The sequence below is a fragment of the Nothoprocta perdicaria genome, unplaced genomic scaffold, assembly GCF_003342845.1.
Source record: "Nothoprocta perdicaria isolate Ctin4 unplaced genomic scaffold, notPer1 scaffold_29, whole genome shotgun sequence".
Classification (NCBI taxonomy): domain Eukaryota; kingdom Metazoa; phylum Chordata; class Aves; order Tinamiformes; family Tinamidae; genus Nothoprocta; species Nothoprocta perdicaria.
In genome coordinates, this window is record NW_020455521.1 from 5559592 (window position 1) to 5573926 (window position 14335).

A 14335-nucleotide genomic window follows, 5' to 3' on the forward strand; every position below is an offset into this window, starting at 1 on the left:
TGCTTACCAAATAAAGACTGGTTTGTCCTAACTGAAGCCCCAGGACTGCTTCTGTGAATGGGAAGTTTTCAGCACGTGAGACCTTGAGCCCCTTCCTGGTGAGTGTGTGGGTGTCAGGATGTCAAGTTGCTGCCTTTGTAGCTGGCAGGGTTTTTCTTTTCAGACAGATAAGGAAAACAGCCATGCTCTAATGGTTGTGTGATCCCTGTTTGAGACCGAAGGGCACAACTGGTGCGGGTGCCTGCGYGCTGGAGTTTTCCCATGGGGGCGGTGGATGTGCCTTGTACCAGCTGAGAGATGTCCCTGTTTCCTTGGCTGTTTYGTTCATATACCCTTGGCCTGAGCTTTAAACATAAAGCAAGGGAGCGGCTGTGGGTGCTGCTGCTGTCCCTGCAGTCCTCTCACCGCGTGCCTGAACGTCATTTATTTATCTGCTGCAGGACCTCAGCAAGTGTGGATGCATCCGTAACAATGTGGTGTTCTCAGCCTTTCATGTTGTGTAGAAATACTGCCTTTTCTGGTATTATAGAGGTACCTACTGTACCTGCTGTGCGCACTTCCTTAACTTTTACACTTGTGGTGCTGGTAGATTTTCTTCTTTGTTTCTGTACACATGAACAGTAAATGTCAGTCTTTTCACTCTGCAACCATAGCTTCTTGTTGATACTATTATTATTACTATTACAATTGCTGGYGTACGTTTGTCTTATGTGCTCCATGGTTAACTGGAAGAGTTATCTGGAGAATTTTTATAATCTGGACAGAGATACTTCAGGGATCCCTAATAGGAAAGTGTGGTCACTAGGTCATAGAAAACTGCTGTAAAATGATGTTCTTGGAATGTGAATGGCAACAGAGGGGCTCCATAAGGGTATGGCTTCAGAGGCCGAAGATGAAAAATACTCTTCCTCTCTTATATTATGCGATAGAAATAATTATTGTAATTATGCAATATATACCTATAATTATGCAATAGAGTTCATTTTAGACCGAATCAGTTAATTTTAGGGACTGCTTCACTCTTGCTTCCATTCCTCGAGCCCGCAGCAAGGGAAGTGTCTGTGGCTGCACAGGAGAGCTCTGCCCRGTGCAGTTGTTCCTGAACGGCGCTCACCAACTGGCTGCAGGCAGGGGGGCCGGTGCTGAGTGACCCTAAGAAYGGGATGAAACCTCTTCTGTCTTAGCGTACATTGACAGCGGTTTCCATTAATCCTGTACGCCCCAAAGTAGGCAAAAATGGTGATGGGGATTTCAGTGGGCTCAGCATGACACTGCTTTACAGCAGAAGATTCAGCTCTGACTGAAGGGCAGAGATTTCCTATCTGGAAATGTGTGAACTTGACCCATTTGAATGTTAGCAACTAGGGGAGCTAAAAAAAGTAGGGGACTTGTTTTAATAGGCATGGCAGCAGTTGCGCTGTCACTGTTGAGTGTTGAAAAATTAGCATTTCATAAACACCAAAACYGTAAATGTATTTTCAAGCTATTTTATATAACGTAAAAGGTTTTAGTCCATTCTAGACAAACTGTAAGTGGAGTTCAGTTTTGATGTTGTTTCTTTTTCCCTTTCTATGAGATGGCTGTCTTTCTCACAACCGATGGCTCTACAGAGAGGATGATGGAAAGTGCAATAGATGGGCTAACTAAACACCCCTTACGAGCATTCATTAGGTAAGTGTTTTATTTTTAACCAGTACATCTTTTATTTTAAACTGTGGCACTTCCTGTGCAGTACAAAGGCAAATTACTGCTTTTGCTATGCAGCAACACAGAAAGTGTCTGTTTAGCAATAGTTAAACTTAAGGCKCTCTCTCCTGTTCCTTGCTGCAGGGGAGAGGTAAGGAGGGCCTGGAATAATAATCTGTTTTTAAAGAATGGAAATTTTAAAGAATAAAGAATGGAATGGATTAAAAATGGCATCCCAGGCTTAGGTTGGATTAATAGGACATTGTCAGGTGTTCCTCAACAAACATACAAACCACGTAGGCATCTACAGAATAAATATATATAGAATTAAATTATAGGTATAGAGAAGTGATCTAACTTTTAAATGCCATGTCCAGAGTTAAAAGGTTGCCTCGATATCCCAAGCTTTCATATTGCCAGCTGTTGTATTTTTATGGAGTCCATTTGTCACTGTCCACCACCCGCTTTTGCTCCATGACTGACAATATTTTTCTTTAGATTTATATACATTTGTATGTCTGCATATGTCTGTCTGTGCATGCGCATATATGCAAAAATACATTACATACCCACATAATAAGCTTTTTGGAACACAACCTGTGATTTATTTCTGTGGATCCATGTGAGTTTAATCAAGAGAAATTGTTGGGTAAAGTAAGTATCTAAGCCTTGCACAGCTGAATATCTAGTTYTCAAACAAACAGAATCCAAAGTAACCCTGTGCTCACTGCTTTGTTGCTGCTTCCTATTTACTGAGATCTCTCTTCRGTTTTCTGTCACAGCCCTCTCTGGTAGGGGCTCCTTTTCTGTGCTCCAGGTTTAGGCCAGTTCCTCTAACTTATGCATCTTCTCTTTAGCTTGGTCCCAAGATCAGACCAAAGATCACAGACCTCRGATTGTTCCCTCGTGGAATGGTTTTTTTAGACCTTCCCTTCTTTCAGTCTTCCAAGAGAAAATAATGGAACACTTTCATGGACAAAATAACTGAGTCCTCATAGAAATAAATGAYATTCTTTTAATGAAGAAAGTTTATTGCAGGTCTTTCTTTTACAATTCTAGTAGAAAGTATAGCTAAGAAAGACAATGAACTATGACAACTTCATAAGAATGAGCAAAGGAAAGGAGCAGGCTGAATACATACAGTATTGAACTAAGCAGTATGGTAAAGATAAAAACCTGGCCTATCCTCAACTACAGATGAAGGGTGACCGTTCCCCAGTCCTTGTTTCCAGTGCCTGCACCAGGGGAAGAGGGGAGAGCTGGTGGTGGCGGCCGGGCTCGCGGCTCCTCCGTCAGCCGGCGCTGGGCAGTGGAGGGGAGTCCGCGCGGGAGGCTCCGCGGCCGCAGCCAGTGCCCTGGAGACAGCTCAGGAGGGGACGGTTGGGGAAAGGGGCCCCAGAAAGGGGCTAGGACAAGAAGGGCTTCCCTGACTGCAGTCCRCTTTACAAAGAAGTTTCCAGTGTTCATGTTTGCATCCCAAACATCCCAAATAAATCATATTATCTATGCTACCCTGTTCTGATAACAAAYGCGATACAAAAAGGACTATCCCTCCCTCTAGCTCTAGTGCTTGTCCCGTGGTATTTTMCAGTTAGTCCGCTAGGACGATCCTTCATGAAAACTTGGCTCTTTGGGGTCAGTAGAACCAGGTCTAAGAAGGGAGGCGGTGGGAGAGCGCGTGCAGGCCGGCTCTCCTCCCTTGTCCTCCTCTCTGCCAGGAGAGCGCAGCAGGGTCTGGCTGCAGCAGCGCGGCCTGGCCCCTGCTCCCCCTCCTCAAGTACTCCTATAAAACACAGTTAGCTGCACAGTACAGTAATCTACCTAGAGCCCAACGCTGTGAAAATGCAGGAACTTAAACTAACACCGATAACTTTGAAAAACAAAAGTCATCTAAAAATACCAGAATCTTTCCCCTATTGCTGATGTCAAGATGAGGGCAGGGGCATTCACTGAAGCCCAGGGTCACTCGCCCACTATTGCAAGTCCATGACGCCCGCTGGCGTCGCTGCCAGGGTGTGCAAGCAAAGGGCAAACAGAGCGCGGGGCGCAACGAGAGAGAGAAACGGTGCGGAGGGCGCGGGAGCGTCGGGCGCTGGGGCGGCCGCGGTGCCGGGGTCAGTGCCCCGGGGCGGGCTGGGCGCCTGGCAGCGCGGGGCAGCCGGCTGCCGGGGCGGCCGCTCCACCTGGGCCCTGGCYGCGCTTGCTGCAGAAAATCTGGCTCTCTTTATCTAGAGCTGTGTTCTACAAACAGAAAACAAGGTGAAACGTTAGCAGAACAGTTAAACCACGGCCCTGTGTACTTCAGGCATAAACCAATCTACAAGACAGGGAGTGCATGCATTAGAGCCAGGAAAAAGGAGAAATAATATTAGAAATCTTACATAACTTATCTTTTTTCGTACTGATTTTTGAGTATTTAAGGAAAATTTATCTTCCAGATACATTTTAGCCATGCTGATGTAAATCTAAAATTTTGTCTTGCAAGTCTGATGTGGAAAGGAGATGACACGAATGTCTCCAGTGTGGTCTACACTGTTCATATTTGTTGTGACAAAAGTCTGCATCCCGCTGTAGTTGTAAGCAGAGAAAGGGAAAGCTTTCACGGTTCACAGGGAGCACGATGCCTCCTCACGGCAGTCTCTGCCTGTGCCAAGACAACCTACACCATGCAATTCAGACTTTTTTTTTTTTTAAAGAATCAGGAGGCTTAGTCACCTGTTAAAACATATTCTTTTTTAGGAGCAGTTAATTAATCTTAGATTGATTACCTTTTGACTAACTCTCTGAATTTATGAACTCTCACATAGAGGCTGAAGCTACAATTAAATTTTACATCTTAAAATAATTACCATGACAGTGTTCAAGCACTTCAGTTTCTTCTTTATCAAGTCCATCTTTTCAGTTGCCCTGCAATTCTAGGTTTTGTTAGTTTGGGCTATTGCCTCCATGACGCTCCTGAGGAAGGTTTGTACAGCAGTTGTCTGATGTCTCAGCTTACAAAGGTACCTACTGTTCTAGCTGTGCAGAAYGAGCTGTAGCAGATGTGAACTTCTGCCAGGGCCTTTCAGAGGCTGCTAGATACACACGTGCACAGAATTATTCTTGTGCAAGTAGACCAAAAGAAGCAAAAAAGAACTAGCATGTTAATATTACCTTAGTTTGAAAAGTGCATCGCTAGTACAGGGAACTTTTGCAAGTGTTTTAATCTTTTCCATTTTCATGCAGCTGTAAAGCTCTTTCCATTTCAGACTGGCCAAGTAATTTCTCCTTTCTCCCTGTGACACACAGAACGTTTCGCTGTGCAGCAGAACAAAGCGTTGCCGTTAGTACGTACCAGTGCCTTGGACCTACTCAGAGGAAAGCAATGCAGGCGTTGGGAAAGGAGGAAGAGGAAGGAAGCAAGGGACAGAAACTACACTTACTTTAAGCAGAACCAACACAATTGCAACAAATTTAAATTTACAGAACATTTTGAAATTCACACACACCAAAAAAAAAAAAAGAAAAAAAAAAAAAAAAGAAAGAAAATCAGTAGTGGCTTGACAGCAACATGCTTTTAGGAGCGCTAGTTTCCTGTGCAAAAACACTGAAGTAGGTATGTGCAGTTTTGCCTATCTGCCACAGGATGGTATTGTCTGCATTAGCTAGATCCGAATTATTTGAATGAGTTGATGGCCAAAGTAATTTACATGAAAAATATTCTTCCTTGAATAAAAATGTAGATGAAATGACAGAGCAATGCACTCCAGTACATGGGAATTACGACACTGCTTGTCTGCATCTGGTATTTTTTAAAGCCATGAGTTCTGTTACAAGTGAGGAAATAGATGTTAAGATTTAGAAAGATAACTAAATTTCAATGCCCCCAATAAACCAGGGCAAGAATAGCAGTCTGGGGGCCTAGTCCTCTTTAATTTATACTGTTTTGAACAAGGAGTTGTTTGTTCCTGCAGCAATAATTGGAAGCTGCATTCAGAACAAAATCACTGCTCATTTTCCAACCTTTCAACCTTTTACAAAGAAATAAGGCAGGAAAAAAAAAAAAAAAAAACCTTAGTTAAGTATTTTGAACTGGCTGAAGTACTTTACTGGCTGAAGGCATAGCAGTATGGAAAAAAAACCCCACACCAGTAAGAAGGCAGAAGCTTTACTGTGTCAGAGATTTGAGATAAGCTTAAGTGGCATGCAAGTTGGAGAGGGGCCAAGAGTTAGAATTAAAATTGCTCTTATTACATATACTGTATTTTATACCAGGTTTCAGTTTCAGGCTTATCCATAGTCTCAACAGTATAAAGAATGAAGCTCTGAAGTCCCTCTCAAACTGTCAAGTCAAACTGTCAAATGAAATGTAAACAGCACCATCAACCTGAAATCAGTTTTCTGACTTCCCTTTTTGCTATCRTTCTTGCTTGTAAATCTTGTCCCTGTTTAATTCACATGCACTGTTCATCTGGAACTATTTGCTAAAGCCTATGTACATATGCAGAACATGGTTTACATTTACCTACTTACAGACAGTGCTAACAATTCTGTGTTAACATCAGGGATGAACTTGGAGAGTACCTAGTGCTGCACGAGACAAGTGGGGCAGCTGGCTCTCYAGGGCTGCTGCACATTCTGTGCAGAAGGGAGCGCTCAGCTAAAAGGGCACTGCTGAGCAGCACTGTCTGTGTGGGTTCAGCTCTAGCTCACCGGGATCCCTTCTCCTGTTTTGAAGGAAGTCTCCCGTCAGGAAACAAAGAGCACCTGGTAGAAGCTGGACTGGGACCAAATTAACAAGGTAAGCAATGCTATTGATAAAAAGAAGCTTCAGAATATGAGCCTGTTTACTCATAAGCATCGTGTTCGACAACAGATCAAATGAACCAGATGTAATAATGTGGGGGAGAGGGGATGTTGCTGAGGGGAACTTCCTACAAGTAGATGGGTCGTTACCATTCAAATGAGGTTTAAAATGAATGATACCACATGGTTAAATGAGCTGGGTTTCAACATACAGCTACTTAGTGTTTCTAGGGATCCAAAAGCTTGTTTTACGGCTTAGCTTGCGCACCACGAGCACCTTGGCTGCTCCTGAGCAATGATGCCACAGCGTGCACTATACACAGATATGGACTCGAATTAGACACTATTCTAGCTTTGCTTTTGCTATTCTTGCACCACAGATGCTCATAAAGCACTGTTAGAACAATACACACAGTATAAGGCCAGTATCTAAAACTGCTGCTTTCTCTTACCATGATGACAGACACTCCAGCGGATGTGTTGTTTTGCTTGGGCAGGGTATTATTAAAGTGCTGCTTCAGTTTACCTGTTACTTCAGCTTGCATATTATTCTCCTGGGATGCATCATCCTGTGTAAGAAGATAGGCAATACTCAGGTTAAAAGGAAAAGAAAACTTGTGCTTAAAAATAACCAAGCAAATGAAAAGCTTTCAATAATCCTGTGGTACTTTCTGCTTTTTAATGTGAATTAAGTGTTCAGCTAAGCAACTTAAAACCCAATGCCCTCTCCTAGGTGTGATGCAGTTCAGATGGATTAAGACAAATTATAGATGAAAGGAGCATGGCAAMCATAGTTTTCTGCATGAAAACTATAGTTTCTACATGAAAACATCTTAAAATGCCATGTGACCGTGTAAAATCCTAATCTGTTAACTTGGCCCATTAAATGTGATGCCACGTATTTGATCCAGGCAAAACTATCATGTTGCAAACAAAAAGCATAATTATTTGACTTTACTTACTTATCTCAGCATTTTAAATGGCCCACCATGTCCCAGAGGTGTGGAAACAGTACACAGCGCCATAAACATGTTTGAGAGGAGCACGGACACCCACGTGTTACAGTTGTCTTCTCTTACTGAAGGGAACGCCACAGAGCTTATTCATTCCCTCTCTTAAAATGAGTGTGGAAATACATATTGACTATTTACATGTAAACCTAATATCAATTAACAGTAACCTGATTTTAAATCAGTAAGCAATCATGCACTTCGGCTTTCGCCATTGCTAGTGTCAGAAAAGATGAAGACCTGTGAGGCAACAGCGAATATTCATGACAAAACCACCACATTAAGTTACATACTTTATTTGGTTATTTTGCTCATTTTGTTCTTCTTGTGAAGGTTGGAATACCTCAGAAAAACAGGGCATTGTAATGTCTTAAGTGGCACTGTAGCAAGTAAGATGCCAACATGCACAAGAGTCCTTCTGTACACGTACTCTGAGATGAGTGTTTTCTGGGCTGAACTTGAAATAGTAACAATGGTGCCCAGTTTTTTACCAGAGTGCTTTTTTGGTTGTTACTGTTTGTTGTGGTTGTTTTAGCATTTACTCACTGACACCCAGGGATGGCTTAGGATCTGTGCTGCTGTATATCGGGCTTCCGCGTTCACGTGCAGCATCAGGCTAATTAACTCCTAAAAAAAGACACATAAGAACATGAGGAGAGTGGGGAAGGACATTCAAATGGAAAAGTGTTGTTTTTTAAATCTCTACCCCTTCACTGAGCTCTTCTAGCAGCCACTATGGAATCTTCCTACACCCTAGGTGGAAAATGAGCCCACCCTGATACCGGAACTCCAGTGTGACCTCGGGAGGACCAAGTCTAGGTTTTATGGTCTGGTGGGCAGTGTATGCGTGTATATGTACATGCCTATACGTGGTGTCCTGTACTGGTGTTTCAGCAGGTGTTTGGAGAGGCCAAGAGGAGGTGTTGGGGCACGCGCTACCGAGGGGCCGCAGGCAGAGCTGGGCTGGCCGAGCTCCTCCCCAGGCGCCAGCAGGCAGCGGAGCACAGCGCACTACGGGCACAAGGCAGAGGAGCTCCTGCAGTTTTAGAAATTCAAGAAACCACTTAAATAATTTAAAAACCATCTTCCTTTCAGGGTTCTTCCAGATGAATAGAGTGTCTTACTTCACTAGCTAAGGATTGACTGGTCTACGAATAAGTATATAGGGGAAAAGTGCTTAATTTTAAGTATATGTTTAAATCCCTACCATGTTTAAGTGGATGATTGTGGCTTTTGTCACGTTTTGGATGCACCTGAGCAATGTCCTCCCCTTCACCGAATGATTCCTTGGCCCTTTGGTTAACGGCGGGCCGAGGCTGCCCAGATGTGGGGTAAACCTTGCGAGGTCGTTTATGCTGAGCAGTCAGTGAAGTTTGGATTTGCTTCCTTTGTGTGTTTGTTCATTCAGGTTTCTTGCCCTACGGCAGCAAACCTGCCTGCAACCGGCCACTATTTATTGGTGTAGCTCCTGCTCCTACAGGCCTGGAAAGACAAACATTTCTCTCTGCTGAATGAACAAGTTACTAGAGCTCAATTCTTCCAGCTGAAAATCCTGCCATCACTCCCAAACTGTCAGTTTTCATAGTGAGTATTCATATTCATGTAACTGTTCTTACTCAAAGGCATTTCATGGTGATGTCTCTTCAGTCTCTGGAAAAGTGTTTTTTCAACTGGATAACTGCATTGGTAGCCGAGAGGTTTCTAGGCCAGCTAAATTATAGTCTGCAAGTCTGAATGGAAAGGTTACCTCTCGTTTCAAAAATGACACACTCCAGTCCTGTCTATTCACAACACAAGTTTGAGGCGTGCAAGATGGCTGCTGCCTGGGAAAGATTGCCAAATAGATTGATAATCCTCACAAAAAAAAAAATCATTCAGAGGACGTGACTGCGTTAAATGAGAAGAGAGGGCTTAAAATTTAGAATCTGTATCCCTACACATTTGCTCATTTTACACAGAAAGGGAGTTGATGATAGTACCAGCCAGAACCATTAACAGTGGCAGTCAAGTTGGCTGCCCTTCTTGGAAAGTTCTAATAACAACTAGCTCATGTGTGAAATTATAACAAATAAGGTCCATTACATTCCACCCACATGGCAATAATTTTTCTTTTAAAAGAGTGCTAGGAGGGAAAATTGAGAGAGACACTTATTTTACTGCTGAAGCATTGAACTTATTGTAACAGTCCATCATTAAGTAAACTGACCAACATGTGCTGTTCTCTGGGTGCAGTCAGCTTTCTGCTACACTTACTCATTCAGACAGCAACATGACAGGAGGGCTGCAAAACCTGGGCTTTCATCAAGCACAGTTAAGCTAATTTAAAAGGCAAATTGAGAGAGTGCATCTCCAGTAGGGCACAGTCTTTTCAGTGGCTTGTCAGAAACACTTTTCCAGACTAGACAACATCTGTACCTTAGCTGAATCAGTGATATTATCCCAGTATGGAGAAGGAAATTCCAGCTTCCCAACAAGTATTTGATCAAAGAGGTCCTCCTGAAGGTTGTTTTCACTGCAGAAAAATAGTAATTAAAAAAAAAAAAAAAGACGCCTGTCACACAAGTATTAAATTTAATTTTGAGATGCAGCAAAAATCATGCCATCATGTCAACCACTGTAAATGCATAATTTGCAAGCTTATATAACGGTAGCCCTTTTGAGATGTCTTTGCTGTAGTGGTGCACACAGCAGAAATGAGACCAGAAAGATAGTGCAGGTGAAAGGGCTGCCCTGGGACAGAGGCTGCCCAGCCACCACGGATAGGAAAGGAGATTCAGAAGGCACCCACTCGCCTACCTGGCTGCCAAGGATCAGCCATGGCAAGAAATGGTTGGGGGGGAAAGGTAGTGAAATGATACCTGCTAATTAGGCTATTTCTGTACTGAATAATTTGCCTCTTGGCTTGGTTTGTATCAAATATTAAACCTGGTTAAGGACCTGATCCTAGTTAATGCTGTATAGTCGTCACCTCTCCACTAATTGCAATTGCTTTGAATGGGATACTGTATCCTTTAGAAGATATTTTAGTATTGATTATGAATTAACTACAACCAGAAGACAGATACCCCTCCTCTGCTGCTGATGATTTATACTATATTTTCCCCAGAATATTTTTATTAAGTCTCATGATTTTTACTGGGGGTGAAGAGAGGGGAACAAAACAAACAGATGAAACCACTTGCTTGGGATAATTATACCTGCATTTAATATCACTAATAAGAGCACACTAACAGCATATGCATGCCTACCTTTAGCAATTCAGATGAGAATGCCTTAAAGAAGTGTGCTAATTGCTTCTTTTTCTCAAGCAGAGAAGCTTCCCAGGAGCGAAGCGTATCGCTCCTGGCACTGTGGCACGCAGCAGCAGGGACCATGCTTACCGAGCCAGGGCTCGTACGGCACTGCCAGAAAGTGTCGGAAGACTGCAGTGCACCAAGCAAGCTCTGTAAGCTGGGTCAGGGCGGCCGTGTCCACGCAGCAGCGCTGGAGGGCAGAACGCGCAGCTGGCCCCACAGGAGGCAGAGGGAGGGCAGGAGGCCTTGGGCCTTGTCCCAAGGCCACTGCTCCCATAAAAGGAACCCCCCCACACACCTGAGGAGAGGGACAGCTGAGGCCAGGTAAAAAGGACAAAAAGGCAGGGGGTAGGACACGCTGGGCTGTTCTGGCTTTGCACTATTTTTGTCTTTGTTGTACAGGGACACGCACCTGCGAAAGGGTGGAAAGCCACAGAGCAGGATGTAGGTGATCACGCCAGCGGCCCAGATGTCCACCTTTAAGCCGTAGCTGCAGAAGGGAGACACCGTGTTACTTGTGCTGCACAGTGCCCAGAACTGCATGACCAGCTCCTGGCAACCTGCTCTCCCCCGAGTCTTCGGAAGGGGCTCGGATTCCAACCATGATCAAGGGTTCCCAATGCACAAAGAGCCCTGGCAAGGGTGCCAAGGAGGGGGCTGCCTTTCCCTCCTCGCCGACACTGCCAGGCCAGGCGAGAGGCCGCGGCAGCCTCTCAGGCGAGCAAGCCAGAAATGGCACTGTCCTTTGGGAAGTGGAGAAAGGAAGGAGGAAGGGGAGGTCTTCTCCCCATAGTTTTTCCTGTCCCGTATTCAGACTTTTTATCCAAGTCAAGAGGGGCCCTGCTGAAGCCCCCCTCTCCTGTCTGAGCTTGCTGCAGCTCTGAAACGCACTGAACCAACGTGGAAACACCACAAGAAGCCCCCTCGCATGGAAGGGCCAAACTAGGGACGGCCCCTGTGAGGACAAGAGTCAGGGGGCATGGAGTGGATGGAGATCCAACTGTGTGAATGCAAAGAAGATGGGCAAAGTTGTGGGTTTTAGAAACTGGTCTGTTTTTATGCAATCACTTGATAAATACAGGGTTTTGTTTTGTTTTGTTTTTTGGTAATTGTACAATGTTATTTAAAGAGCAGTACCTGCTAAATGGATCTGCTCACAAAAGCTATGTCATAGTTATTCATCCTCACCCTGTCTCCGCGATGATTTCTGGAGCCACGTACGTGGGTGTCCCACAGACAGTGTAGAGAGGGCCTTCAACCACAGTTGCCAGCCCAAAGTCTCCCAGCTTTAGCGACTTGGTGCCATCTGAATATTCACATACCTGTAGGCAGCAAAATTAAATTCAAACAGAACAGTCAGAAGGGCTGCATTTTTTTTTTCCTTTCATTTGTTTGGAAGATAGTCACAGAGAATGACTCTGTTTCCACAGCAGCATCTACACTGGAAAGGGGGCTGCCACCGCAGACTGCATTGAGTGCTGGCTGGAATACGTCTTCGTTAGAAGAAGTTACACGCTTCAGCTTCTGACCAAGGCCTTTCATGTAGTAATACCTGCTAATAAACTCTGTGCATGGCAAATCAGTACCCAATAGATCTTCCAATTCTATGCCMTTTTTCCAGAGGCACAGACATCATTACAATGCCAAGACCTTTAAGAAGGTGCTTTGTGAGCCCTGCATCTGTAGTTATCTAAATAAAAATATCTCCTAGGATCTCTATACAAAAATATCTGGAGAGCACAAGCTTGTAGTATCTGTACAAGTGCTGACCAGACTGCTGCTTCATCTCAGGACAGTTTTTGAAGGCTGAAATAGTTTTGCACCATTTGATGGAGGCAGTTTATGGAAGGGTCTTCTAATGTTTCCCTCTTTTTATGAGCTAGGATGAAGCTGCTTCAGAAAGCCCACTTCCCTCCCCGCAATGGCGTTCTGTGACTATTTACCAGTGGTTCCTTATGGGCTTGATGTAGGCAATTAAGTATAAGGTAAGGTACTAATAGAAACACTTTTTGTAACAGGCTAAAACGGAATGTGTTTGTTCTGGACACAGTATCTGTGGATAAAACATTTTCCTGCCTTTTTGCACTATATACATTTTTTTTTTTTTTTTAACCAAGCACGTTGGAAAAAAAAATGTTTGCTGTGTGGGGTAGTTGTAAGTACACTAAGGAATCTGAGAATGTTGTTAGATCATTGATTTCCCCAGAGAAGCAAGAGCCCAGATACCATATCTAGCTGCATCATATTGCAGAGTAGTTTGAAGAAATAGCATTGGGAATCAAGCTGTCCTTTTCCGCTCCTCACATTTCACAGCTGGCTAATACCCAGTCCTTGTGGGCAGCTGCCTGAACCCAACATAGCTTTGCTCCTAGTCTCGTGCCATGTCAATAAATGAAAAGCCGACGCACGCCACCGGGAGCAGCAGGAGACCTGCACAAAACCTGAGACCTTCACCAGCCAAGCTGAAAAAGAGAGTAACTGAAAACGACACTCATGGCCACAACCTCATATGCCCTGGCCCACCTGACACTTTTATTTTTGACATATATATGAGTGTGTGTCGGTTTGTGCTTGCCTGTGTGTGCGTGTCTGTGGGTCTGCGTTAGAGTGTGTGAGAAAAACGTGCATGAGCGTATGTGAGTGCGTGCGTGTGAGTGCGGCTGTGTGCGTGTGTGTGTGCACACAGGTACACGTGTACAGGTAGGTGTATGGACATGTGTGTATGTGTGTACATGTGTCTGGGTGTGTGCGTATATAAGGATGAGTGTGTGTGTGTGCACATGTCTGCACGTGTACAGGTGTGTGTGCATGTGTCTGTGTGTACATGTACGTGTACATGCATTTGTGTGTGTCTGTGTACATGTCCATGTGTGTATGTGTGTGCATGTGTGTGTCTGCATGTGTCAGTGTGTGTATGCAGGTGGGTGTGTAGGGGTGTGTGTACATGGCTGCATGTGTGTGTGTGCAGGGGTGTCTGTCTGGGGATGTCTGTGGGGGTATGGGTGTGTGTCTAGGTTTGTGTGTATGTAGGTGGGTGTGTGTTTAGGTAGGGGTGTATATGTAGGTGGGTGGGGGTAGGGTGTGTGTGTGTGTGTGTGTGTCTGTAGGGGTGTGTGGGTGTATGTGTGCAGGGGGTGTGGGTATAGGGGGGTGTGTAGGAGAGTGTGTGTAGGAAGAGTGCGTGTGTAGGAGTGTGCATGTGTGTGTATGTAGTTGTGTGGGGGGGTGTAGGGGTGTGTGGGTGGAGGGGTGTGCGTGTGTAGGCATGTGTGTGTGTCTGTGGGCGTGTGGGGGATGAGTGTGTGTATGTGTGTCTGTATGCGTGTCTGAGTGTGTCTAGGTGGGTGGCTGTTGGGGTGTGTATAGGGGCATGTGGGGGGTAGGTGAGTGTGTAGGGGCATGTGCGTATATGTGTGTAGGGGCATGTGTGTATACTGGTGTGTCAGGGGGGTGTGTAGGTGCGTGTGAGTGTGTGGGTGTGTGTAGGGGGAGGGGTGGGTGGATGAGTGTGTATGTGTAGGGGCGTGGGTGTGTGTGTAGGTGGGTGTGGGTGTAGGGGTG

At 44.7% G+C, this 14335-nt stretch overlaps 1 protein-coding gene across 1 annotated transcript; it reads right to left on the reverse strand.

Moving 5' to 3' along the window:
• Positions 1-3801: 3801 nt before the first annotated feature.
• On the reverse strand, positions 3802-12108 carry LOC112949251 (serine/threonine-protein kinase DCLK2-like; the record flags this gene model as incomplete). Its single annotated transcript, XM_026041632.1, has 6 exons — positions 3802-3927; positions 6924-7040; positions 8028-8108; positions 9897-9993; positions 11187-11264; positions 11963-12108. Coding segments are annotated over 6 exons (645 nt in total), but the record flags the coding sequence as incomplete, so codon positions are not given.
• Positions 12109-14335: the final 2227 nt, after the last annotated feature.